Below are 27,314 nucleotides of genomic sequence, written 5' to 3' on the forward strand. Positions count from 1 at the left end.
TTTAGGTGTAAAGTTATAAAACCCAAGGATATTAAATCAATATTGAGTTGAAGGATGCAGGCTCATTTATACATGTACATGTTTTACGAAAAAATTCAGTGCTCCACGGTTTGGTTTCCACTTTATTTTCAGTAGATTGACCCTCTCTGTTTCCCAAGCAAGACCCCAAAGGTTCTGCAGCTTTTTTCCTTCATGGTCTCATCTTTAGACAGACTAATGCCCTTTTTCCTACTACTCCCCACGTGTCCAGTTTCTAGAAGCCTCACCTTCTCCATGGTGCATTTCATTGCCTCCTACTCCTGCTCTGTTCTTTTCTATAACTAAACTTTAATGATACAAAATTTTCAATACCATATCTGACATTTTTATATATTAATGTTAATTAGATTTTCATGTGATTTTTCCTCCAGAAAATTATGGATGCTTTGAAAATTGTTACCTATAGCACCATCGGATGTCTTACTCAGTTCTTAACAATGCCACAGGAATTACCTCCTGAGTTGCTATCTGATTCCTACTTGTGAAAGATCAATCTAGTGGCCTATCAAAGGAGTTGAATCTTGATAATCATCAGTTATTTATTTATTTATTTATTTATTTATTTTTTGACAGGCAGAGTGGACAGTGAGAGAGAGACAGAGAGAAAGGTCTTCCTTTGCTGTTGGTTCACCCTCCAATGGCTGCCACAGCTGGCATGCTGCGGCTGGCGCATCGCGCTGATCCGATGGCAGGAGCCAGGTGCTTCTCCTGGTCTCCCATGGGGTGCAGGGCCCAAGCACTTGGGCCATCCTCCACTTCACTCCCGGGCCACAGCAGAGAGATGGCCTGGAAGAGGGACAACCGGGACAGAATCCGGAGCCCCGACTGGGACTAGAACCCGGTGGGTGTGCCGGCGCCGCAAGGTGGATGATTAGCCTAGTGAGCCACGGCGCCGGCTTAATCATCAGTTTTTTAAGTGAATCAGTAAAGACCTGGATTTGGTCAGTAAGATCTCTTCCCTTTCGAGGACTGAGAAAGAAAATATTGGACCAGAAAAATGAAAGAGGGGCCAAGAGGAATAATGTGATTTTTGCTTTCTCGTTGGCAAAAATTAGATTTATTTAGCAAAAGTTAGATGTGACAATTCAACAAGTCTCTATTCTGTAATTTATGTCCCAATTTAAGATGAGTTCTTGGAAAATGTGCCACAAAGGAAATTGAGCTGCCTATTTGAGTTCTGCTAAATCCTACTCTCCAACCATCTTTACAAATCATGTGAAGTTTAGTTGGGCTATTTTGGGATCAGCCTTCATCTTAGAGCAAATGAAGTTCTCCCAAGAAATTCCTTACTTGTAATGCCAGCAGACAATCTATTTTTTTTGAAAATGGAAATGATAATGCTTTTCAAGCATTAAATTGGCAGATATATAAAAGCCTGATAACTCCAAGTTTGGAGAGGGTGTGAATGGCAATTTTTATCATAAGTTATAGATTGGAATATAATATGGTGAAAACATTTCTAAAAAGAGAGTTGATGTATTGTATCAATAAAAACTTTATATTTAAAATATTTATCTAGAAGTTCTCATATTCTAAGAAAATAGTCTAGAATATAAATTACCTGTGATACCTTTGTAAATTATGGCACTGTTTATAATAACAGAATACAAGGGAAAATTTATTTTAAATGCTTAACCAGAGTCTGGTTAAATAAATCACATAATAGCCATATAGACTTTTTCAGACAATGAAAAGTACGTGGCAGGGAGGAGGGATGGGAATGTTTGATTAATGAGTACTAAGTTATTGTTACAAAGAAGACAGACATTCTAGGGTTCCATTGCCTAATGGAATGATTATATATAGTCATAATATACTGTATATTTCTCCAAAATGGAACAATCTTGAAGAAAGGACCTTAAGTATTATCACCATAAAGAAGCATTAAATATTTTAAGATACAGGTATATATTGCCTGATTAGACACTACAAAATGTGTACATGTATTGAAAGATCACATAGTATCCCATAAATATGTACAATTTTTAATGTGTCAGATAAAAATTTGTTTTAAAAAATTAAACAATTTTATGACAGAATAATATGTGATGACATGGAAGCAATATATAAATAGCATTTTATTTTCAATTAAATTATTATATATTTTAATATTATTTACATACTTTTTTAAGATCACCACTGGTATATGAGGCTGCAAGGAAGAATTTCTTGGATGAGGGGTTTCTGTCTGTGTAAACATTGGAATCACTCAATTTAGAGTTGCAGCATTGTATTGGTAGTGCAATTTCAAGCTATACTGAACAGGAATATTCTACTGTCTGGTGGGAGCAATGTGCTCACCAGGCAGCTCTCTGGGAGTGAATATTTAGCTCTTGGCCAGAGATGACTCTCCAGGCACTAATCCCAGAGGACTCCAGTGTATCTGGTTACCCCCATGCATGACGAGGAAGAGGGGCAGAAGAGTATCAGAGTGTTCCACAAGAGAGAAATCATGCTCGAGTTCATGTCAGACCCTAAGTTCAGAGAATGCTACTTTAATAACTCTGCTATCCCTGGCTAGTCCCAGACACTAGAAGAGGACTTCATAAAATTTAAGGGGGGGTGTCCTGGAAATTGGTGTCTCTATGAAACCTGGCCCTATTTGGATAGCTGGTCCCAACCACCAAAGAGAAACTCGAGCCATTCTTAAGAAAGCCTCCCAGAACTGGGGATGAAGAAAGTTGGCTAAAGCATGAGCTGATGGCAGGTGCCTGCTCACCAGGGTCTGAGGGTGTTACTGATCACAGACACAGAGGGAAAAAGGTTGGAATGCTATGCAGTAAAAATACTACAAGTAGTAGTGGGTGGTTTTATCTTTTTCTCCTTAAGTCATTTAACCAATTTTTTATGGTCAAAGTGAAATGTCTTTGATTGAGGAAAGGTTGATTTTTAAGCATGATGATGTATAAAAACAAATGAGATACATCAGCTGTGATGAATGTTGAGTGAGCAGATCTACTACATGGCACTACTGGAGCATACCTGAGCATTTTTCCCAGTCGTAGCAGGTGTCATAGCCGCAGGATTCTTTCTTTGTGCTGTTGGACGAAAGTTTTGTTCTTTCAAGACTCCATGCTAACTGTGGACCATCTTGACAGGGACCACTATGTAGAAAATGGAGTTGCTGATTTTTTAAACATTTCTCAGCCAAAAACTTACAACTGGATAAAGTAAAGTAATGGCTGGAGTCTGTATCAAATACACAGAGCTCTTCAGAATCATGGCTGCCCAAGAAAGGAGGGGAAATATTAATATACAAAGACCAGAATAAAACAGACTTTCTGATAGGCAATTTAATATGGTATGTTAACTTAATTTTTCCCTGCTTTTTTTTCTTCTAATTTCTTTCAGTTGTTATTTCATTTTGCATGCTGGCTAGGATTCTCCTAAAATTTCATCTCAATCTTGTTTTTTCCAATTACCATCAAATTGAATTCTTAAATTCTCATACTCAAGATTTTCCATTAGTATGACTCTGATCAGCTTTATTTTCTAATATTTTTCCCATCCTCCACACTTCTTTATCACCTGACAATTTTATTGATAGTTTTCTGAACTATAAAACTGTGAACTATAAAATAAGATGATCCTTCCTTTGCTGTCATCCATTGTTTGATTATACTGTATTGTCTCTCTTCTGTGCCTTTAGCTCAATTCCTGGCTATGCTTGGAAGCTTATAGCCCATGGTATTCTGTTCTTCTGAACTCTGAAACACTCATTAATAATTCAACATCAATTTCGAACATGTCATAGAGTCTCATATCATTGTACACACATATACACACATGTGTATTTATACCATTATTTAGAGAATGAGCTTTAAGTCATTTGGGTAACTTGAAGGATGAATTCTACTACCATGAGATAACAAATGGCCATAGCATTTCTCTTGTTGAGAGGACAAGATCTCATTCATCATTCCAAATGTGACCTTGATCATCTTCTCTGATGTCAACTTTAGAGCTAATGATCAGTATACTAGAGTGTTAGATTATGTCCAGGAGTTGAAACCTACAGCTTAGAACAAATGGCTCTTTTCTAAGTTCAGAGAACTTAAACTGTGGGGTCAGTTACTCCCACAAATACCTTCAACTCCATCTATAAAGGAGAATGGAGGTACACAGAAAAGGCTGGGCAGTTGTGGGAGAACTGAACTAGGAATTCCGGGAAATAGTCTGCGTTCCCATGATTTGATATTACACAGATAGACATTTCTTCTGGGTTAAGTGACACTGTGAATGCTGTAAGTGATCCCCATGAAGTCCTCTGCTGGAGGATCACTTGTGGTGAATAATGAGGAGGGTAGATTGAGTCACCTGTGGCTGAATTGTTAGTCAAACAATACAGAACAAGACCTTGAAGTGTTGTCCAAAGAGAAATTAAATGGGTCTCTCTAAAGATTTGAGAGTGGGCATTTGGTGCAGTGGTTAACGCTACTTGGGGGTATCTTTGTTCCATATCAGAGTGCCTGGGTTGGAGTTCTGGCTCTGATCCAGTTCCACTTCATGCTCATGTACCTCCTGGGAGGCAGCAGGTGATGGCTCAACTGCTTGGGTTCCTGCCACCCATGTCAGAATGCCAGATTGAGTTCATGGCTCCTGCCTTTGTCCTGGCCAAAGTTCATGGTTCTGATTGCTGCAGGCATTTGGGAAGTGAGCAATTGGGTGTCTGTGGGAAAGGAAGGCTTTGATATAACTGTGCTTGAAGTTTTTAAATGTACTGTTTTAATAAACAAAGGCAATGCAAATTTAGGGTAATAGGCTGGGATATAATTATCAAAGGTTGTTATCCTGTGGGGAAGGAAGAATTCAGCATGGCACAGGAGTTTAAGTTATGTGAGAAATTAATGTTTTCCATTTGTGTTTCAAGAATTTCAGCTTTTTGTCAAGCTGGGTTACATTAGACTGGTTTCCCTTACTTTCAAAACACCATTCATAGAGCATCTCTTACCTGCAATCTTCCTCTGGAGAAAGACAAATGCACTCAGATCCTGACGGCTTTTGTCCTAGCTGACAGTGGCCCTTTAATTTCATTAGGATATCTGAAACAGAAGAAAAAGAAAACAGTGGTGCACAACGCGGATCCCAGATGGTTGATCTGAATTCTGGAGAAGAGGCAGGGGTGAAGGTTCTCATTTTTCTCCTGGAATTAGATCCTTCATTTTGGCTTCTTCAAACGTATTTTCATGAAATATTCCACCTGTAAGATCCTTTCCAGCCCACTAGAGCTGTCATTTTCCGACTTAAGTTCTATTTAAGTTCAGAGAACTAAAGACAACGGAAGTGGTCAAATCTGATTTTCAAATACTTATTAATTTGTTTTTTAAATATTTATTAAGCACTTAGGATATTCCCCGCAGTCTGTTCGGTTCTAAGGATAGAGAGTTGAGTAAAATTTGATGCAGACGCTGTGTTCATGGGGTTTATAGCCTTGTGGGGGCAGACAGACATTGATCAAACACACACAATAATACATATAGCATTGCTGCCATTAGTGATATTAAAGAGAAAGCATATAATCAGGAAAATTGATGTAGCTTGGAAGGTTAGGAATGGTAAAATGGGAAGAAAAAGGAGACACTATTTGAAGCAAAGTAAACAGCACAGCAATGAAAATGTTCAAAAGAGAGGCAGCATGAGTTTCCCAGAACTGAAAGAAGGCTGGAGGTCGGCGTTGTGACGTAGCAAGTAAAGCCTTTGCCTATGATGCCAGCATCCCATATGGGTGCTAATTCATGTCCTGGATTCCACTTCTAATCCAGCTCCCTGCTAATGGCCTGGGAAAAGCAGTGGAAGATAGCCCAAGTGTTTGGGTCCCTGCCACCCAAGCGTGAGACCTGGATGAAGCTCCTGGCTTCAGCCTGGCCCAGCCCTGGCCATTGCGGTCATCTAGGGAATGAACCAGGGGATGAAAGATCTGTCTCTCCCTCTTTCTCTGTAACTCTGACTTCTAGGTAAATAAATAAATCTTAAAAAAAAAGCAGGGGCCAGCGCTATGGCACAGAGGGTTAAAGCCCTGGCCTGAAGTACCAGCACCCCTTTCGGGCATTAGTTTCCTGGGCCATAAGCAGAGAGCTGGATCAGAAGAGGAACAGCCAAGACAGGAACCAGCACCCATATGGAATGCTGGAACCTCAGGCAGAGGCTTAGCCTTCTGTGCCTCAGCCCCAGCCTCCCTCATCACCTTTAGAGGCTGAAATGCAACCTAGCTTTTCAGTAGGATCTTCGGTTTGCTCCCTCTAAAACGTGTTTAAAGAATGACATCACTGGTGAATGCTTCCAGTCTTGGGGGACATTATCTTAGCAGAATCCTGTGCTGCTACTCACCTTTTTCACAGGTGAGTGAGTTTGAAATGGGTGGTGTCCAAGAGTCTTCACTGCACGTGTACTTGGATGGCCCAGCAACAACATAGCCACTGGGGCAGGTCAGCTCAATGGAGGCACCAATCTTATACAGTCTCTCAAGTGGTGTGAGCGTCAGGATGTCCTGCACAACTGGCTTGAGGCATCCGATCCCTGCAGGGAGAGCAACACTTCAGAGGTGCTTAGTGGAGCAGAATGCCCAACAAATGCAGATATAGTGTATGCAATCTAAGAGGTGCGTTTAACGAGATGTATTGCCTATGCTCAGCTTCTGTGCCTCATGTTGTTCAGAAAATCTGAAGGTTATGGATCCCAGGCTTCCCCTCTGAGACCCTGCCACCAAAAAGTTCCCTTTTGTTGCATTCTTTGAGGTTCTCTTGTTAAGGAACATCCAACTTTCCAGACACATCCAATTTTCATCACATCGCTGGGACCTGGTCCTAAAGAAATAAATAATATTTTTTGTTCTGTCCTCTTCAGCAAGCTTTCCCCAAAGCAAAGGACCACACCATGAGTAGGGTGTTCAGATCAATGCTGGTCTCTCCTCTGCTTCATGGTGTCCCATAACAAGTCTCTGAGATCCCCATTTCAGCCTGATTCGAATCTCATTTTTTACTTTACTGAAGCATGGGTGTGTATGTGTGCTACAAGCTCATTCACTGTTTCTCAGCAAAGGGTATGAATGTGTTCCAAGTAAGAGTCTTGCAGAAAACTACATCTCGCCTAAAATCCCTTTTCTGACACTTAGAGGGTAGACAGCATCTTGTAGGGGCATGTCAATTTGTACATCAGGCAAGGCAGATGACTGCGGTTAGATAGAATCTGAAGACTTCCTGGATTTCTTTTTAAGTGGGTTTTCCCCAGTTCTGTGTGTATGAGGTTAATGAACTGAAATATGGAGATTTTAGCAATTAGCTCTACATAAGGCATCACTAAATCTTTTTCACCGGAATTACTAAAAGATCATAAAATATCCTGATCTGAGGGTGCACGTTTGTTCTCTTCATTTTGAGAACATTCATTCTGTAGTGTAGTCAAGAGCGTTTTCCTAGTCCTCACGTTGGCACTCCACGTCCCCTTGCCGCCAGGTCCTGTCTGGTAAGCATCTGTGGTACTGATATCCAACAGCTCTGAATCCAGTGAGGCACGAAATCTCGACTTCTTCTCCAACTGAGTACAGTCGCTTTTCATTCTGGAATTAAAATGGACACCAATAATCATCTGTAAACATTGCTAGATTCTTTTTTTTTCTTTCACTTCTACATCTACTCATGTAGATACAGCATGTAATTTTGAGGGTACGGTTTGAGAGCCAGGATTAGCTACCTTTTTCTTTATAGGGCCTGTACTGTCGAAAACCATGTGGTGTCTGTTGCAATTACCTCTGCCATTATTACGTGAAAATAACCACAGATAATATGAAAATGAATAAATGTGGTTCTAGTAAAACTTTTTTTAAAAAATTTATTATTTGAAAAGCAGTTACAGAGAGGCAGAAGCAGAGAGAGAAGTCTTCTATCTATTGTTTACTTCCCAGATGGCTGCAACGGCCAGGACTGTGCCTATCTGAAGACAGGAGCCAGGAGCTTCTTCTGGGTCTCCCATGTTGATGCAGGTGCAAAAGGACTTGGGCCGTCTTCTGCTTTCTCAGGCACTAGCAGAGAGCTGGATCCGAAGTGGAGCAGCTGGGACTCGAATCAGCACCCATATGGGATTCTTGCACTGCAGGCAGAGGCTTTTATCTGCTACGCCACAGCACTGGCCCCATAAGACTATTTTTTTAAGTGATAGGCCAGATTTGGCTTTTGGGCCGTAGATTTCTGATCCCTGTTTTAACGGGTTAGTTTCCAAAATGTGGCTCCTGAACTAGAAGCATCACCTGGGAACCTGGTACAAAGGGACATTTCTGGGCTCTGCCCAAAGACCAATGGCATCGGAGATTCTAGAAGTAGCATCCTGCAATATGAATTTTAATAAGAACTCCAGTGCATTGTTGAGTTTGAGAACTTCCATTCTAACAAATAATTGAAACTGCTTCCTTTCAAAATATTTCCATGCCTAAATCTTTAGGCATGGTACTTTATACATGGGCAGATTCTTAACCTATTAAGACAATACAGACTCACATCTCCTATGATTATAGCCATGTCTAGTTTGTCTCTCTGATAATATGACTCAGGAAAAAAAAAACAGTTCCTAACTGTAGATCCTTGCAAATCATCTAATTCTGTATAATGTTGAAGTTCTAATTTTTACTCCTATAGCTACACTATTATCATGTGGACTAAGTAGTACCAAGGAACACATACTTGGTCCAAAAAACAAGTATGAAATTATCTGTGTGGAATTTAAGATGGCAAAGTGTGGCAAAACATTTCTAAATATTACTTTATACTTTTAAAGTGAATAGGAGATTACTAAAACAGGAAGTAATAATATTTTTCAAATTCTTATTTTTGAACTCCAAACTACAAATGAAGGTCAGGAAGCTTACCCAGATGAATCCATTTTCTGGAGGCCTTGGGGGAAGACACCCGAAATCTGTTTCTGTCTCAGGAAGGTCTACCTCTTTTATGTCTTCATCATCACTAATGCATGGTTGTCCACTAAAAGAGATAAATAAATGTATATTTACATTAATAAAATTTTTATATTTGCCACATATATACACACGTAAGTACATATTACAACATGTGGATATGCTAACAGAAAACATTACACAGAAAGGGATAGCAGCAGATTCAATGCCTCACTAATAGGTTTGTTGGCATAATAAAATTCAACTTTGTCCTTTTCCTAGCAGTAGAATATGTAAATCTGTCAACTATCTATGTTAGTGATGGGAATGACCTATTCTTTCCTCTTACCCAGCCTTACTTGTTTTCCATTATTGAAAATGTACAGTCTTCCTCTTGCCGTGTCTCCCCCTCACAGGGTTTTCCTCCCTGCAGTGGGGCAGGGTTACTGCATTCCCGGGTTCTTGACCTCTTATAAGTAGCATCGCAGGTGCTCCAGGAAGACCAGCAGCCCCAGTTCCCATCTACTGCATCTGGAATGAAGGAACCCACACCTGCAATCACTGTGCAGCAGAGAGAATCTGAGCCTTGAAACTAAGCCACTCTGGTTTCAATTTAGCTTTTGTGGAATATTATAGGATCATTTGTAGAAAAGAAATTACTCTTGCGAGGGTTCTGATGCATTGCCTGATTTCCCTTTCTTTTCTCCACAGCCTAAATTAAATTGTAACAAAGCAAGACTTTGAACTGTCAGGAAACATGTTGTATATGTATATACATATTCATATATCAAAGTGTTTCAAAAAGTTCATGGAAAATGGAATTAAAGATGTTTATTTTGGTGCAAAAAATTTTGAAATGTATGCATAATTTTTCATAATATGCTTTTCCATGATCTTTCTGAAGACCCCTCATATATATTTATATCCATGTGTTATGTGTATGTATGAACATACTCTGAATAGAATATATAACAAATTACCTTTTAAAAGTGGAATATATTATAACGCCTTGCCACATCTTTCTAAAGAGGATATGAAGTAACTATGAGCATTACTTAATCCCATATCATTCTGCATTACAAGATAAGAGGCTTGTAACAACAGCATCTTGTATCTTGTAGAATGTTTTATGTTATTGGAATTGTGTTATATTTTGTGTACATGCATGCATACACACAGGATGTGCTAAAAGTTCATGGAAAATGAACAGTATGCAAAACTATGCACAGATGTCAAAATTGTTTGCAAAGGAAATTCTTTTAATTCCATTTTCCATGAACTCTTTGAACTACTCTTCGATCTATTTCTCCACCTAACTACCTACCTATTGTCTATCCAAATCCTCAGGTAGATAGATACGATTGTTATCCCATTTCATGGATAAACAGATTAATGCATCAAGAGGATGGTAACTTACTCAAGGTTACACGTTGATAGATTTCTAGCTCAGCCTCATTTCAGGGCTGTTTGATTTTACAGTATAACTTTTTGCACGTTTGTCTTCCCTATGAGTTTGCCTAAAATGGAGGGTGCTAATAGAACTTCTGTTTTGCTTTATTGACAACCTAAAATATTGTTGGTGGGGAAAACCTAAAATATCTTTTGTTGTAGTGAGTTCCCCACACTTACTAGATGTGTAATCTGGAGACCGTCTCTCACAGTTCTCGCCATAGGTGCCGCTCTGACACACACACAGACATTCGGTCCCTGAGAGTATGGGGCGACCGTTATTAGGGCATGGAGCACACCGGCAAGGGTCAAACTTGGCCGCATATTCTTGAAAAGCTTTCCTGAGGTTGTTCCGTTTTGTCACTGCACAGGGGATGTTTCTCACCAAGTCTGCAATGGGAGTGAGCTAAGAGCAGAAGACAGAGGAGGTCCAGTCACATACCTGTTAGCAGCTATTGCTGAACAATTCTCATAGAATGAAATGCAAAACTTGGAAAATCACACACTGAAAGGAATTATTGTAGAATACGGTATAGTTGCCTAGTTAACCAGTAGACAATAGCCCTTCAGCTGAGGACAGGTGTGATTATCCAGGACTTAACCTCCCTGCAGTTCTATAGTGAAGGAAGTGATCTGTGAGGTGTCATTTACTTAGATTTACAGCATGATATTTATCCAAATCAAATGCATGCATCAAATTACTCAGGTGACTAAAAGTTGAGCAGCTCATTGATACGCTGTGAAACTTCACTGTAGTTTGATTCCAGTAGAAAAATCTAGAGAGGATGAAGTGAGGTTTTTCATATCCTTCATTTTTTTTCAAGGGCAGGACTGACTTTGGTGGAGCCAGCTGAGAAAGTATGGAGTGGGAGAAAGCAGAGAAATGAACTACTCCAAAGAAGTGATTGTTTAGTGCTGTGCACATATGAGTCCAAAGTGCTTAGTTGGGCGACTGGGCGTCATTTTCTGATCACTATCTATAGAACTCAATTCTTTTTTTTAAAGACAGAGATCCTACATAATATATTTCTTTTAAATTAATTAATTTTCTATGCCATTTCCAATTTAACACCAGGTTTTTTTTTTTTTCATTTCCAATTATCTTTATATACAGAAGATCGATTCAGTATGTAATTAGTAAAGATCTCATCAGTTTGTACCCACGCAGAAACACAAAGTGTAAAAATACTGTTTCAGTACTAGTTATAGCATCACTGCACATTAGACAACACATTAAAGGACAGATCCCACATGGGATGTAAGTACACAGTGACTCCTGTTGCTGACTTAACAATTTGACACTCCTGTTCATGGCGTCAGTAATCTCCCTAGGCTCTAGTCATGAGTTGCCAGGGCTATGGAAGCCTTTAGAGTTCACTGACTTTGATCTTGTTCCAATAGGGTCACAGTCAAAGTGGAAGTGCTCTCCTCCCTTCAGAGAAAGGTACCTCCTTCTTTGATGACCCGTTCTTTCCACTGGGATCTCACTAACAGAGATCTTTCATTTAGGTCTTCTTTTTTTCTTTTCCATGGTATCTTGGCTTTCCATGCCTACAATGCTCTCTTGGGCTCTTCAGCCAGATCCGAAAGCCTTAAGGGCTGATTCTGAGGCCAGAGTGTTGTTTAGGACATCTGCCATTCTATGAGTCTGCTGTGTATCCCACTTCCCATGTTGGATCTTTCTCTCCTTTTTTGATTCTATCAGTTAGTATTAGCAGACACTTGTCTTGTTTGTGTGATCCCTTTGTTTCTTAGACCTATCCAAGCCATCGAATGTGAACTGAAATTGATCACTTGGACTAGCGAGGTGGCATTGGTACATGCCACCTTGATGGGATTGTATTGGAATCCCCTGGCACATTTCTAACTCCTTCATTTGGGGCAAGACTGATTGTGCATGTCCCAAACTGTGCATCTCCTCCCTCTCTTTTTCCACTCTTAAATTTAACAGGGATCACTTTTCAGTTAAAATTTAAACATCTAAGAATAATTGTGTGTTATTTACAGAGTTTAACCACTAGTACTAGAACAACTACAACAACAACAAATACTAAAGAACTCAATTCTTAATGTAACAAGTAAATGATTCCATTTCCATACTGATTGAACATCTTTATTTCCATCGAAATAAAATAAATATAATAGCCTTTTTGGAGTTTTTTAAAAAATGTGATTTTGTATTAGATAAAACTGGTTCTAAATGGCATAAGACCCATGTGTGGGCAAAATGTTCCATAAATAACAAAAATTGCCATTCTATGTAATTACAAAATTCAAAACTGGCAAACTGAACCAATGGTGACAAGAACAGGCAGTAAATGTATCTAAAATCCCATTTATCCCACAGAACTGTCAGTGAAAAATTTAGGGGTGCTCATCCAATAAAGAGTTGCAAGAAAAACCCAGAAACCACATTGCTTGTACAGCTGGGGAGATAAGAGTACTAGTAAGGGCAGATAGGAGCAGTTGGATTCACTAAATTTGATGCATGCTAGGAATTCTAAATACTGTGCTACAGAACTCTTGTTTGAAGAGCAGGAGAACTAGATGTGCAATTTGATATGTAAGTAAAGGTACAGTATGCATGCATACTGAAGAAAGGCAGTTTATTTAACATCTGAGGAAAAAATTGGAGTTGTGTAATTTGGGCTGCTAGAGAATTAGTTCAGCTCTTTTACCCATCATGCTTTTTAATCTTACCTCAAAGTCAACCACAGTTGGATTATCCTTCACTGATTCTAACCACTCAGAAAATACCTTCTCCTCCGGACCAGAGTTCCCTTTCTCCCACGCCAAAGCTGCTGCGTACTCACTCCTCCCACCGCGAACCAGAGATATGGATTTCTCTGCTCCCTTCAAAAATGAACCTGCAAGAATGTTTTAAGAAAATTCCCATTTAATTTTGTTGCGAATTCATATTTTAAGAAAACCTATTTGCACCGGAAGAAGTAGATGCTACAGTTCTGTAGTTCTTCGAGTGATCAAGCCAAGTGAAGAGCTAGAGCACTCCTCATTCCTATAGGAATGGGAGAGAGTGAGTGAGAGAGAAAGAAAGAGAAAGATTCGTCTTCCATCCACTGGTTCACTCAGCAAGTGGCTGCAACAATCAGAGTTGATTCTGGTGGGAGCCATGAGCTTCTTTCAGGTCTCCTACTTGGGTTCAGGGGCCCAAGCACTTGGGCCACCCTCCGCTGCTTTCTCAGGCCATTAGGAGGGAGCTGGTATGGAAGTAGAGCGGCTGAGACACGAACCAGTGCACACATGGGATGTGGGCATTGCAGGCAGAGACTTTACCTGCTATGCCACAAAGCTGACCTCTAGCACAATGTTTTCTAAGAGGCAATGACATTTCATGTTGAACAAAATAACACAAATCTTTTATGGAAAATGCAATAGCAATTTATACTAATTAATGGTAACACTAATATGTGTAGAAATTAAATAAAAGGAGATTACAGTGAAAATCAAATCAAATGAAAAGGAGGCTAGGGAATACAGGTGATAATTAATGGTGTTAACTTGGCATCTGTTTTGAGGTGCTAGCAAGGATTAGCCTGCCCCTGCTGTTCATAAATTATACAATAAGATAGTCTAGAATGATTGGAGGAACAGGTTGAGATACTTTCCCTGTGAAAAAGTAGTATGGTTGCTTTCAAAGTAAAGTGCATAAAAAATACAGAAGGGTATAAGAGGATAATTTGAAAAGTTTTTGTGTTATTTTTCATATAGGAGAAAAATTAGTGTCACATACCACTGATAGTGGACCTGTATGTTTTTTCATATTTGGATTAATACATGTGTTTCATAAATGGATTGATATAGGAAAGTTTTTGAGTGACAGGAATGGGATCCTGATGATAAAGTGGGAGTTAAGCATATATACTGTTTCTTTAGTTTACTGAATGTAACCAACTCTTAGAAATGAACAAGTAGCTTAAAAAGATTCCAGAAAAAAATGGATTGAAGGGGAAGCCAATAAGACAAGCATACAAAAAACAAGTATTACAAGACAAAATGCATATTTCTACTTTGTAAATTTTTTTTTCTTTTTAAAAAATTTTTATTAATATAAAGGAACAGATTTCATGTATTTAATAGATGCAATTCTAAGAAGATAGCCATACTTCCCTTTTTCAATCTGCCCTTCTATCATTTTTTCTTTACTTTTTGTGATAATTTTAATTTATTTTATAACTGCAGAATTAATGCACCATTAACAATAATGTTCAACAAGTAAACAGTAGAAAGACCACTGATCCACAGGAGTATAGACAAGGGCTAGAAACAACAATCAAATTATAAGATGTCAGTTTTATTCTTATGCATTGTGTATTGTGCTTTTATTTATTTATTTTGTGTTACAACATGGCTTACCACCTTTGCTGCCCAAAACATGTCTGATATTCAAGGACTTTAAATGAAACATATATGTATTATTAACAATAAATCTTGTCCTAAGTGTATGCTGTATCCCTATGAGGAAGACAATGGAAAACTGATATGATAGGTGCATAAATATACTACTGTAAACTATGGAGAATTAACACAGGGAAGATGAAGAACAGAAGGAAGGCACAGAGAGAGAGAATGGGTGAGAGTGAAGGAGACAGAAAAAGGAAAGAAAAGGAAAGGAAAAAAGAAGTTTTTGCTATGTTACTGAAAAGTTCTTGAGTTAGGATGTAGAAGAATTCTTTGACCTTTGACAATTAGGAGGGGTGGCACTTTACAAGGAGTACTGATAGGGATCTGGAAGCAAAGGGAAGACTTACCAGGGAGACACTGGCCATGCAAGTGGGGAAAACATCCTGGGCAAAGACCTGAAATAGGGCAGATGCGCCATGTTCTGAAGACAGGCACATGGGCATCAGTTTGAATTGAAGATGAAGGTTCAGGTAAGAACAGTGTTGAGAGGATCTGAATGGAAAACCATGGAAACTAGACTTCATTTTCTGGCCTGGAAATCATTTTCTAGAAACTGAAAAATCTGAAGTGCGAAGTTGACACGACTGAGGAATGTTAGCAGTGGTGTGTCAGCTGAGTAGCAATGGATGGTGTAAAAACCTGTTTGGAAACTATTCTAAGCTGAAAACTGTGGGTTCATACTTGACATTTTCTTAACGCAATTTCTCTTTCTCAAATCATTTTCTTAAGAACTGATTCCAGTGTAGTATGGCTTCATATTTTTTAGTGAATTTTTCTACTGAAGGATAACATTCACACAAAAATATACAAAGATAAACATGCAGATAAATTAATTTTTGAAAAGTGAACAAGTGCATATCAAACACCCACAGCCCTACAGCCTCCTTCCTGCCTTTATCAAGTCTTTACTCATCCCCAGGTGCAGCTACTAGTTTTACTGCTATTGACTAGCTTTGTTTATCTTTGAATTTTCTATACAAAATTATTAAGCATATACCTTTTTGTGTCTGAACTATTTCCCCAGCCTGATATCTGTGAGATTCACCTATGTTGTACATAGCAGCAATTAATTCATATCAGAACTTGTTTGTTGTACCTTTGATAGATATTTGAGTTGTATCTAGTTTTTGACTGGATATTTGAATTGTATCCAGTTAATACATACTGCTTTGAACATTCTTTTTGCTGTATAGTTTTGCTATATAGTTGTGTTAGAAACAGATGTATTACCCAGTAGTAGAGTTTCTAATATATATATATAATATATATATAAAATATTAGTTCTGCTAAATCTATATATTTCTTGATAAAAACTTATTGGGGGAAATGGTATATTACATCAGCTTCTTGAAAAAAAAAAAACCCACAGTACTTTTCATAATACTAAAAGGTTTGAGAAGTTGTTTTTAACTCTATAACATTCAAATTTTTCAATCTAAAGACTGAACTCCCTTTTTTGATGTTTTTTTTTTTTCACTTTTTTTTTTTCACTTTTATTTAATGAATATAAATTTACAGCTTATGGATTACAATGGCTTCCCCCCCCCATAACTTCCCTCCCACCCACAACCCTCCCCTCTCCCGCTCCCTCTCCCCTTCCATTCACATCAAGATTCATTTTCAATTCTCTTTATATACAGAAGATCAATTTAGTATAAAGATTGCAACAGTTTGCACCCACATAGAAACACAAAGTGAAACATACTGTTTGAGTACTAGTTATAGCATTAAATCACAATGTACAGCACATTAAGGACAGAGATCCCACATGAGGAGCAAGTGCACAGTGGCTCCTGTTGTTGACCCAACAAATTGACAGTCTAGTTTATGGCGCCAGTAACCATCCTAGGCTGTCGTCATGAGTTGCCAAGGCTATGGAAGCCTTCCAAGTTTGCCGACTCTGATCATATTTAGACAAGGTCATAAAAGACAGAGTGAGGATAGTAACCAATGATCCTAAGAGTGGCATTTACCAGGTTTGAACAATTATACAGCATTAAGTGGGGAAGAGGACCATCAGTACACACATGTTGGGAGTAGAGCCATTGGTGGTAGAGTAGAGGTTATGATTACGAAGGAATGAGGCCCAAGTGCACTAGACAGGGCCTAGAACAAAGGACAGAGTCATTATTAGAGGAGCTAAGAAAGGTGCTATCTAAGCTACAATTAAGTTTTCTGATTGAGAGGCAAGTAGAACCTGATAGAAGGGGCTTGATAATAATCTGGTGGGCTTTAGGCCTTGTAAATTCAGAGGCCCAGACCTATCTATCTCTTCACATGGGGTATATCCTAAGGGAGGTGTGAACCTCCTAGGGGAAGGCACTCTGTTGACTTTCATTACTTGGCTGGCCTGGGAGGAGAGCTGGCCAGGTAAAGTCAGGGGGCATCTCTAACAAGAAATTTACAGTTCTGCCTGCAATGTTGCTGACCCTACTTGACCATCCCCTCAGCTGCAGTGGTCACTTTGGAAGTTGGGCTGAGTGAAGGGCTTTTCAGCTTAGAGCCAATAAGATCTGTGGCTCTGACCTGGGCATCCTTCGACTCCAGGGCAGGTCCATTTCCAGTGATCCAACTCTTAGCAGAGCTGCCAGGGCTCTTCACAAGCTGACTTCTGCTGAAGCCCAGGCTTACCACATTGAAAGCCACTGCAGTGGACTGGCCTGTTGGGTCTCCTTGAGGGCAGATCACTGTACAGTCAGCCATTAATAGGCCTGCCACCCATTGGTTCTGATGCTGAGCTTTCTTTTCCTCCTGGTTTGTGTTAAAGCAGACCAAAGGATGCAAGTCAAGGGAGTGCCCGTTTCCCATCTCTAATCTTCAGTGGCCTGAACTACAAGTCTACAGTCACAGGCATGTTCTGATGAACTCCCTTTTTTATACCTAACATCTATTAACATCCTGCAGCTAGCAGGTGGATAGTGAGAATCTTTATTAGGATTAATCCCAAGTATTTTAACAAGGCATATAAATCCAGTTTAGTTTGGACCAAGCATTCCTTCATAGCTTTATTACACACATGTATGTTCAAGCCAAGTTGAAATACATTCATGTGTGTGTTGTTTTCTTGCCTGTCTGTTCCTTTCTTCCCTCATCTATAAAGTGAGGATAATTACACTGCTGTCATGGGGATTGTTGTGAGGATTAAAAATTAATACAAAAAAGCAGAAGAATGACTGGAACATAGTATAAGTAAAGGCTGATTATCTGTTTTTTTCCTTTCAACCATTCATGTGCTCATTGAGCTGCATCTGTTAAGTTTTTAATAGGCATGATGTTGAATACTGAAGACTTGAAGATCATCTCACTGTCCTACATTTTCTAACAACTTAATATAAGAAACAGAAAGTAAACATAGTACAATCTTAGATGTGTTAGGATATGATTACACATTGCAGTAAGAATAGATTGGAGAACATCTAATCCTGATTATGAAAAACATTAGAAGTAGTCAGGAAAGGCTTCTTCTACTGTCTGATAAGAATTATAATTTCCAGGTTTTGTTACCTTAAAATAAGTGTCACATATTTAGCATATTAAACAGTGAAGCAAAACAGAAAAATACAATTATTATTTCTCTTATTGTTTGGTATTAGCTATCTAGGTTAAATGAATTTATTATCATTGCCTTGTCTTTGCCCACTGTTTCTTCATTCTTGAGTTTTATATTTGTCTACTGGAATATTTTAGTATTAACTTTTGTTTGTGTTTTTAAACTCCATTTATCTCTCTAATAATACTTTGATTACTCAAGCTACATTATGTGCTTCCCTTATGAAAAGTCTCAGGTAAGAAATGACTTAGGAAAAGGGTCAAATTTTCATTCTTGAGTTCTCAAGTTACACTTTAGTAAATATAACAGAAATCATAGATTTAAAGATCATGGTTTTCAATGTCAATGGCCAGGTTCTTGAAGGAGAAAAATTCTTGAGTTCTGACTACTTGACTTTAAATATCCCGAGCCAAAGCTGCTAGGACTCAGAACATTGAATTTACAACTTCAACCACAGGAGGATAAAGGATGTATAATGACATAAGATCCACTCTCTAGTCTTAAAAGGGAGAAGATTTTTGAGCATTGGGGAGAATGGGAATATCTTGACATGTGGTAATAAAGATTTAGTTAGATTTGGAGGTTTGATCAATGCATTCCTATAATTCTGACACTTTAGGTGTGGTTTTGGTAGGAATGTGGGCTCAAGAAAAATTTAACAGAAAATCATAAACATTTGTATCTAATTTTTTTCTAGTAGGATGAGGATGGTAAGACTTGAGAGGATTTTTGTTTTTATTATTTTTGTAGAGAATTTTTTATATCTAGCATGGCACCCAAGCAAGTGGTCCTTTGGCAAGCCTTAAAAGCCTTCATGCTTTATGGTGATAAGTGCAGAAAACAAGGAAGGATTCCTTAAACTCCTAAGAGGGTGAGGAAATTGAGATACAAATGGGACTGATGTTGGGTCAATTGAGAAAGATTCAAAGGGGAAGAACCTAGTCCGCCTTCACCAATATTAATACTTACACACAAACATGTACATTTAGATTATCTCTGGGAAGCAGAAAAGTGAGAACATCCCAAATTTGGATTAGAACTGAAAATTGAAATCCAAAATTGAAAATTGAATGACGGGTAACATTGTATTGACATTTTTTTTTCACTATTTAAAAGAAACAAAGATTTGAAAGATATGTTGAGATCCATTTTAGAGAAATTTTTAAAAATCCCATCTTTGAGCATGTGAATGATTTCAACTGCTTTTTTCTTCATTTATCTCTTTGTCACATAGATTTTACTGTAGTTCCCCTCCCCCCAGTAATTTCTCAATAGTGTATATTTCCAGAATTCTTTTGTATTTATAGAATGTCTTTTTTGTTACCTGTTGTCACTTTTACATATGAACACTTTTTTTTCCCTCTTTCAGGAATATGTGGACATTTCTCTATTGTTTCGATGCATTGTTTGTGGAGAATTTTGAGATCAGTCAGATTTTATTGTTGCTATTATTTTGTAGTAAACTTGATTTAAGAGACAAAAAACTTGAAGAATTCACTTTTTAAATACTTAAATATGATAAATGAGTCCATTTTCTTGAAGTGTCTCAGTTGAACAGCATTTCTTTTTAATTTTTTAAATTTAAAGCCTACAAACTTTATGCATTTTATAACATTTATGCATTTATAATACACATTAAGGGACATAGTGATGATTCCCAACCAACCTACCTGCCTGCCTTCAATCCCCTCCTTCTTGTTCCTCCCTTTCCTATTCCCCTTATTTTTTCACAAAGATCTATTTTTAGTTAACTTTATACTCATAAGATTAACCCTACACTAAGAGTAGCACAAATAGTATGAAGGGAAAAAAAAAAAAACATTGTTCCTTAACAGTAGAGACCAAGGGCTGTTCAAAATCATTGCATCTCAAAGTGTTAATTTCACTACTATAGATTAGCTTTTAGGTACTCTATTAGCTACTACAGATCAGGGAGAACATATGGTATTAGTCTTTTTTGGAACTGGCTTATTTCACTAAGTATAATGGCTTCTAGTTGCATCCATTTTGTAGCAAAAGACAGGATTTCATTTTTTATTATCAGGGTATACTATTGCATAGTGTGTACATACCAAATTTCTTTATCTTCAGCTGATGGACATCTGGGTTGGTTCCATATGTTAGCTATTGTGAATTGAGGTGTAATAACCATGGGGATACAGATAACCCTTTCATATGCTAATTTCTTTTCATTTGGGTAAATTCCCAGGAGTCAGATTGCTGGATCATATGGTATATCTATATTCATATTTCTAAGGTATTTCCATACTGTCTTCTACAAGGCTGCACCAGTTTACATTCCCACCAACAGTAGATTAGGATGCCTTTGTCCCACATCCTCTCCAACATTTATTATTTGTTGATTTCTATATGAGAGCTATTTTAATTGGGGTGAGGTGAAACCTCATTATGATTTTGATTTGCCTTTTCTGATGGTTAGTGATCTTGAACATTTTTTCATGTGTCTGTTGGCCATTTGAATTTCCTGTCTTGAAAAATGCCTGTTCAAGTCTGTTGCCCATTTCTTAATTGGATTATTTGTTTTGATGTTGCTGACTTTGTTGAGCTCTTTATCGATTCTGGATGTTAAAACTTTATCAATTGTATAGTTTGTAAATATTTTCTCCCATTTTTTTCAGTCACCTCTTCACTTTGCTGGGTATTCTTTTTTCAGTGAAGAAGCTTCTCAGCTTGACGTAATCTCATTTAATTTTGGCTTCGATTGCTTGTGCTTTTGGGCTCTTTTCCAAAAAGGTTTGCCTATGCCACTGTCTTGCAGTTTTCTCAATGTTCTCTAATAATTTGATGGTATCGGGTAGTAGATTTAATTTTTTGATCCATTTTGAGTGGATTGTTGTTTAAAGTGTAAGGAGAGGTTTTGCTTCATACTTCTGTATGCAGAGATCCAGTTTACCTAGCACCATTTGTTTGAAACTGTTCTTGCTCTAGGAATTGATTTTAAGCTCCTTTGTCAAAGATAAGTTGGTTGTGGATCCATGGTTTGATTTCTGAAGTTTCTATTCTGTTCCATTGGTCTACATATCTTTTTTTTTTTTTTTTTTTTTTTTTTTGCCAGTACCAGACTTTCTTATGCAATTGCCCTGTAGTATGTCTTGAAATTTGGTATTGTGATGCCTCTGGCTTTGTTTTTGCTGTATAAGAGTGCTTTAGCTATTCGGTGTCTCATGTTTTCGTATGAATTTAAGCATACTTTTTTTTTAGATTTAAGAAGAATGTCATTGGTATTTTGATTGGGATCACATTCAACTTGTAAATGGCTTTCAGTAATATGGACATTTTGATGATATTTATTCTTCCAATCCATGAACATGGAAAATTTTTCCATTTTTTTGGGCGTCTTATTTCTTTCTTTAATATCTTGTAATTTTCCTTGTAGAGCTCTTTGACATACTTGGTTAAGTTTACTTCAAGATGCTTGATTTTTTGTTGCTATTATGAATGAGCTTGATTTTAGATGTCCTTTCTCAGCCATGGTATTGTCTTTGTATACAAAGGCTATTGATTTTTGTGTGTTGATTTCATATCTCGCCAATTTACCAAACCCTTTTATGAATTCCAGTAGTCTCTTAGTGGAGTATTTTGAATCCTCTGTATATAACCATTTCATCTGCAGATAGGGCTAGTTTGACTTCCTCCTTTGCAATTTGTATCCCTTTGATTTCTTTTCTTTTCCCAATGGCTCTGGCTAAAACTTGTGGGATTATATTGAATAGCAATGGTGAATGGGCATCCTTGTCTGGTTCTGGATTGTAGTGGGAATGCTTGCAACTTTTCTCCATTTGGTAAGATGTTGGCTGTGCTAATGTCATAGATTGTCTTAATTGTGCTGAGGAAGATATATTTTTTAAAGATTTATTTATTTGAAAGAGCTACAGAGAGGCAGAGGCAGAGAGAGAGTCAGAAGTCTTCCATCTGCAGGTTCACTCCCTAGATAGTTGCAATGGCTGAAGCTGTGCCAATCTGAAGCCAGGAGCCTTCTCCAGGTCTCCCAAGCAGGTGCCAAGGACTTGGGCCATTCTCCACTGCCCTCAGAAGCCTGAGCAGAGAGTTTGATTGGAAGTGGAGCAGCCAGGACTCAAATGGTGCTCACATGGATTGCTGCCACTGCAGGCAGTGGCCTCACTTGCCACGCCACAGCGCTGGCCCCGGAATATTCTTTCAATACCCAATTTTCTTAAGGTTTCTTCATGAAAGTTGTTGTATCTTATCAAATGCTTTCTCTGAACTTATTGAGATAATTATGTGGTTTTTGTTATTCAATTTGTTAATGTGATACATCACATTTATTGATTTGAGAATGTTGAACCATTCCTGCATACCAGGGATATATCCTACTTGGTTCAGGTGAATGATCTTTCTGATGTGTTGTTGGATTCTATTGGTTAGTATTTTGCTGAGGATTTTTGCATCTATATTTATCATGTAAATTGATCTCTAGTTCTTTTTCTGTATTGTATCTTTTTCTGATTTAGGAATTAAGATGATGTTGACTTCATGTAAGTTAGGGAGTATTCCCTCCCTTTCAATTGTCAATTGTTTTGAATAGCTTGAGAAAAATGTGGGGCAGAATTCAGCAGTGAAACTATCCAGTCCTGGGCTTTTCTTTTTTGGGAGGGTCTTGATTACTGATTCAATATCCTTCTTCGTTATTGGTCCATTTAGGTTTTTTGTTCTCTCTTCATGGCTCAATTTTGGTAGCTTATATGTGTCTAGGAATCTATCCATTTCTTCTAGATTTCTTGATTTGAGGCATACAGATTTGTAGTAATTCCTGATGATTTTTTTTATTTCTGTGGTATCTGTTGTTATATTTCCTTTTTCATCTCTTTTTGTTGATTTGAGTAGTCTTTTTTTGTTATTTTGGCTAAAGGTGTGTCAATTTTGTTTAATTTTTTGAAAAATCAGCTCTTCACTGATCTTTGGTAGTTTTTTTGGTTCAATTTCATTTATTTCTTCCTTAATTTTAATTATGTCTTTCCTCCTACTCATTTTATGTTTGGTCTGTTGTTTTTCTAGGTCCTTGAAATGCACTGAATGCTCATTTATTTGGTACCTTTCTGATTTCTTGATGTAGGCACCAGTTGCTATTAAATTGCCTCTTAACATTGATTTTACTGTATCCCATGTTTTCCTATGTTGTATTCTCTTAATTCATTTCCAGAAATTTTTTGATCTCTTGGTTTGTTCTATGACCCACTGCTCATTCAGGAGCATGTTGTTCATCTCCATGTGTTTGCATACAATCTAGAGGGTCTTGAGTTGTTGATATCTGGCTTCATTCATTGTGGTCAGAGAAGATGTATGGTATGATTTCCATTTTTTTTTAATCTGCTGAGACTTGCTTTATTGCCTAGCATATAAGCTATCCTAGAGAAAGTTCCATGCACTGGTGAGAAGAATGTGTATTTTCAACTGTGGGATGAAAACATTCTGTAGATAACAGGACCATTTGGTCCATAGTTTCGATTAGCTCTGTTTCTGTCTGGTTGATCTGTCTAGACAGGAAGTCTCCCGTTTGTATTGTACTGGAATCTGTCTCCCTTTAGATCCATTAACATTTCTTTTAAATAGCCAGGTGACCCATAATTAGGTGCACTTACATTTATAATAGTCACATCTTTCTGTTGAATTGATTCCTTAGTCAATACATAATCCCCTTCTTCCTCTCCTTTAACAGTTTTTGTGTTAAAGTCCATTTTGTCTGATATTAGGATGGCTTTATTTGGCTTCTGTTAGCATGTAATATTTTTTCCATCCTTTCACTTTCAGTCTTCAGGCATCTTTGTTGGTGTCATGTGTTTATTGTAAGCAGCAGATACTTGAGTCTTTTTTTTAAAATCCATTCAGATGATCTGTAACTTTCACCTGGAGAGTTAGGCCTTTCATATTCATGGTTATTATTGTTAAGTAAGGACTTGTCCCTGCCAGTTTTTCCATAAGCATTCCGGTTGTTTATTTGGATTTCGTTTGTACTTTCACTGGGAGATTTTCTGCCTTCACATTCTTTTATAGTGATGACCATCTTTCTGTGTTTGTGTAGCACATTCTTAAGCATCTTCTGTAAGGCTGGATTAGTCCAGTTCTTTCAGTTACTGTTTGTTATGGAAGGTCTTTTTTCACCTTAATTTATAAATGAGAGCTTTGCAGGAGACAGTATTCTCAGCTGACAGATTTTTTTTTTTTTTTTTTTTTTTTTTTTTTTTTTTTTACGTTTAAGGCTTGTACTATTTCTCTCCATTCTCTCCTAGCCTGTAGGGTTTCCATAAGAAGTCACTGTGAGTCTAACTGGAGATCCTCTGAAAGTAATCTGGCACTTCTCTTGTGCACATTTCAGAATCTTTTCTTTGTTTTACTGTTGAAAGTTTGACTACAATGTGTGGTGGTGAAGATCTCATCTGTTCATGTCAATTATAAGTTCTATATGCTTCTTCTACTTGGACGTCCCTTTTTTCTCCAAATTGGGGGAGTTTTCTATAATTATTTCACTAAATAGATCTTCTAATCCATTCTCTCTTCTTCTTCTTCTTCTTTTTTTTTTTCCATTTTCTCAGCACCTTCAAGAACTCCTAAAACCTATATTTTGGGTCATTTGATAGTATCCCATCAATCTCCAACACTGGATTTTTCTAATTTCTTCTTCTTCTTTTTTTTTTTTTTGTCTGACAAATTTCCAAAGATTTATCTTCTAGTTTGGATATTCATTCTTCTGCCTCACCAAGTCTGTTGTTCAGGCTTTCTACCACATTTTAAATTTTATCCATTGAATTGTTCATTTCTAGTATTTTGTTTTGATTTCTCTTAAAATCAATTTCATGGGAAAAATTTTCATTCATGTCATATAGATTTCTTTAAAATGTCTATTTGTTTCTCATTGCTACTGACTAATCCTATGATTAGTCTTTTGATTTTTGTTTCGGGCATTTCCTCAATCTCAACATCTTCACATCCTAATACTGAAGTGTTGTTATGTTCCATTGAGGTAGTCTTGTTGTCTTCCTTATTCTTGTTTCTTGAATTTCTCCATTTGTTTTTAGGCATTTGTGGAGATACTTTTTTTTTTTTTTAATATTTTTTTCCCTCTAATGGCTTTTATCTTTGGACTATGCTTCCATGGCTTAATGGAATGTCTGCTTTTTCAATGAATATCCGGAGCTGTGTGCTGGGTGGTTCCAGGGAGCTCTGGTCAGTGCTCCAGGGTGGGACAAGTATGCAGGGCGGCACCCAAAATGAGTGTGATAGATCTCTCTCTCTCTCATCAGAAGGGAGCGTTTGATCACCTGTATTGGCATAATCACATCCTCACCTTCTCTCTTCCAAGGTGACCAATACCCAGGTATTAGCCTTCAGTGTGTGTAATACTCAACTGCACTGCCATATGAACTACCCAAAGGATCTGTGCAATCTTAAATGTGAGCATGGATCTGGTTGCAGTGACTCGTCCCAGGTCATCAGGGAGCTCTGGGCATGTGGAGCTGCTCACAGTGATCACCCAGAAACCCAGCTGCACTCTGCATCCTCTCGTGCAGTCAGAGTTCCCTCAGTTTCAGCACACAAAGTTCCCATGTCTGGGGAGCAGAGGATCTGCCCTGCCCCACTAGACTGTCTCGTCCACAGAGAGAAAGAGAAAGTTCCCAGAACCAGCTGCCTGTGGGTACTCCACCTAAGTGGTTACAGCCTCAGAGTCTGTGATGTGTTTAGAGGCTGGGGGTCCCTCACAGTCCCACGTGGGTGCCCAGCCCCCGTCAATCCTTGCAGCTAGACTCGAAGTCAATAAGGAACCTGAACTTTTCCCTGAGGTAAATTCCTGGATAACGTGCACACAAGAGTAGTGAGTTGCGAAGCCTTCTCATTTCCCAGTGGTGCTTTCTTGTCACCCGTTGCCTGGAGCGCAGACCCCAGCCTCTGCGCAGCTACTGACAAGATGGCGTTCATCTCCTCGCAGCTAGTTGCTAGGTGGACGCAGTAGAGCTGGCATAGCTCTTACATATGTCCAAAGTGGTACCCTCCCTCTCTCATGTGCCATGGTGGTGGGGACCAGGAGAGAGAAATGTGCCCCCTTTTTTCCAGCTATGTTAGCAGGCATCCTGTCCCTCAGAGGGCTCCAGGCCAGACCCATGCCAAGGTCTCCCTGAAGCTGTATGACTAGTGGCACAGGCTGCTGCGGTCTGATCTCCTCTCACTCCCCAAAGCTGGCGTTCTCTCAGGCTCTCGGCTGCTGGGGTCCTGTGCTGTGGGTCCTCACTCTCCACATAGATCCAGGGGTCCCTCTTCCTTCCATAGAATTTCCTCTGCAGTTTTCTCTCTAACTCTCCCCTGAGAATGTACTCCGCACTTTTTTTAAACTGTCTTCCCCTAACCTAGAGCAGTAAGCTCCCTCCCCGTTCTGCCACTTTGGAATCTCCAGTTGAACAATATTTCTGACACACGTTTAAGCAAGAAAAATTCCCTGCTTTATTCCAAGGACATGTTCTAAAATCTGGACTTTTCAAAATAGGGTTTTTATATTTCATTTACTTGGGTCTCTAATTTCCTGTATTGAATTATATTTGTCATTATAGTTCTATTAAATTTTCTTCTGTGATGTCTGAATTTTCTGTGTCTGTTGTGATCATCTTAGATTTTTCCTTATTTAATTTATTTATTTTCATACAGATTTGTCCTTGCAATGTCTATGATTTATTTATAGTCATAATAGTGATATTTCTCAATTTTTAAAATTATACCTTATGTTTGAAATCTGTTTCAATCAATTCTTATATTTAACCTTTTTATATGAAGCTTTTGATTTATTGAACTCTTTTATTAAATTCTATCACATGAACAAAACTGGTATGAAATCTGTACCCACTCTGATACATGACTGGATTATTTATTTTGCTTGTTTTCTTCCTTTTGGCCTTTTAAAATTTTTTTGTTATGAATTTGTCATTGTCAAACTAGGTCTTCTCATTT

At 38.1% G+C, this 27,314-nt stretch overlaps 1 protein-coding gene across 1 annotated transcript in view; it reads right to left on the bottom strand.

The window, feature by feature from the left end:
• C6 (complement C6) overlaps positions 1-27,314 on the bottom strand; it is a 63,686-nt gene that overhangs the window by 1,106 nt on the left and 35,266 nt on the right. The window contains exons 10-17 of the mRNA XM_062211864.1: positions 13,070-13,236; positions 10,550-10,775; positions 9,280-9,451; positions 8,897-9,008; positions 7,462-7,594; positions 6,367-6,555; positions 4,991-5,081; positions 3,022-3,263 (exon numbers count right to left, since the gene is read on the bottom strand). Of these exons, the coding sequence (XP_062067848.1) occupies positions 3,022-3,263; positions 4,991-5,081; positions 6,367-6,555; positions 7,462-7,594; positions 8,897-9,008; positions 9,280-9,451; positions 10,550-10,775; positions 13,070-13,236 (1,332 nt within the window). The remainder of the gene's footprint in view (positions 1-3,021; positions 3,264-4,990; positions 5,082-6,366; positions 6,556-7,461; positions 7,595-8,896; positions 9,009-9,279; positions 9,452-10,549; positions 10,776-13,069; positions 13,237-27,314) is intronic.

Source organism: Lepus europaeus, chromosome 15, assembly GCF_033115175.1.
Source record: "Lepus europaeus isolate LE1 chromosome 15, mLepTim1.pri, whole genome shotgun sequence".
NCBI classification, from domain to species: domain Eukaryota; kingdom Metazoa; phylum Chordata; class Mammalia; order Lagomorpha; family Leporidae; genus Lepus; species Lepus europaeus.